The sequence below is a fragment of the Galeopterus variegatus genome, unplaced genomic scaffold (assembly GCF_000696425.1).
Source record: "Galeopterus variegatus unplaced genomic scaffold, G_variegatus-3.0.2 Scaffold11079, whole genome shotgun sequence".
Lineage (NCBI taxonomy): Eukaryota > Metazoa > Chordata > Mammalia > Dermoptera > Cynocephalidae > Galeopterus > Galeopterus variegatus.
This window is the reverse complement of record NW_007737190.1, coordinates 14,087-16,434: the sequence shown is the minus strand read 5'-3', so window position 1 is coordinate 16,434 and position 2,348 is coordinate 14,087. Positions and strand designations below refer to the sequence as shown.

General features: G+C 40.3%; 1 protein-coding gene across 1 annotated transcript in view; it reads left to right on the top strand.

The window, feature by feature from the left end:
• LOC103610395 overlaps nt 1–2,348 on the top strand; it is a 34,741-nt gene that overhangs the window by 23,584 nt on the left and 8,809 nt on the right. The window contains exon 3 of the mRNA XM_008594572.1: nt 1,306–1,495. Within this exon, the coding sequence (XP_008592794.1) occupies nt 1,306–1,495 (190 nt within the window). The remainder of the gene's footprint in view (nt 1–1,305; nt 1,496–2,348) is intronic.

Genomic DNA, 2,348 nt, shown 5'->3' with positions numbered 1-2,348 from the left:
TCCCTTGCATTAGGCAGTGAAGTTTGAGTTTTGATAATTGAACTATGGTAATGTAAGAGAACACCATTTTCATTAAGAAATGTACTAAATTATTTGCAATTTGCATGTCTGTAGTTTACTCTCAGAAGCATCAGGAAAAAATGTGCATTTATGTACAGAAAAAGAATGAGAAAGCAATGTTTGCAGTTGGGCAGCTGGGTGAAGGCATAAGATCATTTGAATTATGTTTGAAATTTTCTGGCATTTCGAAATTAATTGAAAATAATAGAAAACTCTACTCAGTGCTCACTGCCAATGGCAGCACCTTGGGAGCCTCAGCTCCACCTGAGGGCTGCAGGTGCAGTGTGTGAGTCACCTCTCCTTGCACCTCCCTTCTCCTTTTGTGACTTCAATACCTATTTATGGAATCAGGAACTTGCAAGACCAGGAACTACTCTGCTGACTTCCTTTGGTGCTATCTTAAGGAAACTGGGATAAAATAGATTGAACTGAGGTTAGTTTGTTGTTTACAAGCACCATGACAAAGAGCATGGGAGAAAGGACAAGCATGTGCAAACCCAGAACTCTCAAGCATACAAGACTAGTATAAATCCTTTATCCACCACCCAAATTCTTTCTCTCTTATTAGCTCTTCTTTTATTTTCTATAAACACTTTTTCCAGTGGTTCCCAATAATATCCCCCAAATAAGAACTAGTTAAATAGCAAGAATTTTTCATCTTTTGATGAATAATTCCAGGTGTTTTTAATTTGTCCCCATCTAGCTAATTTGCTTGACTTCAGGACCAGTTGTCATCTCAGTTGGTATAAGTTTTATTTACCTTATCAAATTTTACTAATATTAACCAATACTATTAATATAACTAATTTATTACTACCATGTTAACCTGACCCTGACTCTTTGGTCCTGCAATGAATTAACTTTCAGTTCTGAGCACATATAATAATAACATGGGGCATGTGCTGGAGAGTGATTGACAGGGTGGGGCTAGGTGTATTTGATAGGGTAGCAGAAAAGTCCATGAACCAGAAAAACTGAGATAACACTTCCGGAGGGTTTATTTTACCTAATCTTCTAGGTGGAACCTTTATAAAAACAGGACAGTAAAAAGGACTGAAGTTAAGAATCACATAAAAAAATTGAAATATTTCATAAGAAAAAGGTGTCACCTGATTCAAGACCAACCAAACTAAAGACTTAACAGTGGCTTTGATAATGACAAGTATGAATATATGTCAAACAACAATAATGGAGATTACCTGATAATCAGATACTCTCACATAGAAATTGTGTCTTCAAATGTAGGAAGATAATTATCAGGTTGTTGCAAAACCAGGAGCTGAAAGGCAGAGGGAACTCAGAAGGCAGATGCCATTTGCAGCTGAAGACAAGACTCAGAGAAGACTTGCTGGAGGAAGATGCTGAATCTTTGGTGGATGGAGCTAAAGGAGAAATGGAGCTGGTGAGGAGACAGCCAGGGTCTCCAGAGGAGCAGGTACAATCACCTCCTATGCACAAAGGTGACAAAATAACCTCACCTCTAGGATTGTCACCAATCAGAAACCTATTTCCTGGTCCCAAGACTTTCCTTCTTCATGGTCCTGAGAGTGAGGCTGACAAATAGGAGTCCTTCTATAAACCCTCCAGATTGAGTGCATTTCTTCCACTTGCGACAGGGACATGTGAAGAAAATGAGATTCTCTCAGCCTAATTGGGTGAGGCTCTATGTAGTAGATGCTCCCAATTCCCCATGTTTTCTGAAAACTGTATTGCACTGTGGTTCTTTCACATTAAAAAAAGAAAGAAAGAAAGAAAGAAAGAAAGAAAGAAAGAAAGAAAGAAAGAAAGAAAGAAAGAAAAAGAAAGTACATACACACACACAATGCACTAAAACCAAACAAACTAAAAAAAAAAAATAATAAAAAATAAAAAACTACAACTGTGGTGGTCAGTGGCTAGAGGTAAAGAAATTATTTTTTATGGAGCTATGAGTATGTTGAATCAGACCTTTCCACTCTGGGACCTCCTGAAGAGTGTGACATGTGTCTCCAGAGGTTTTGGACACCTGTGGGGGATGCATGTCTGATTTCTGTCTGAGGAAACTAAAGCTGAGCCTGGGCTGATGCACTGCTCTGCAGGGGAGGGTGGAGTGATGACAGGTGGGTTCTTTGGAAGCAGCAGTGACTCCCAGCACTGGAGAGGAGTGGCTGCTCTCCTCACACATGAAGGCACTGGAAGAAGCTGGATCCAGACAAGGAAAGAGAGCTGAAGCCCACCAGTTGCTCCCCCACCTCAGACAACAGCCCATGGTGAGCCCAGCTGGGGGGGGGCGGACCTGGACAGTAAGT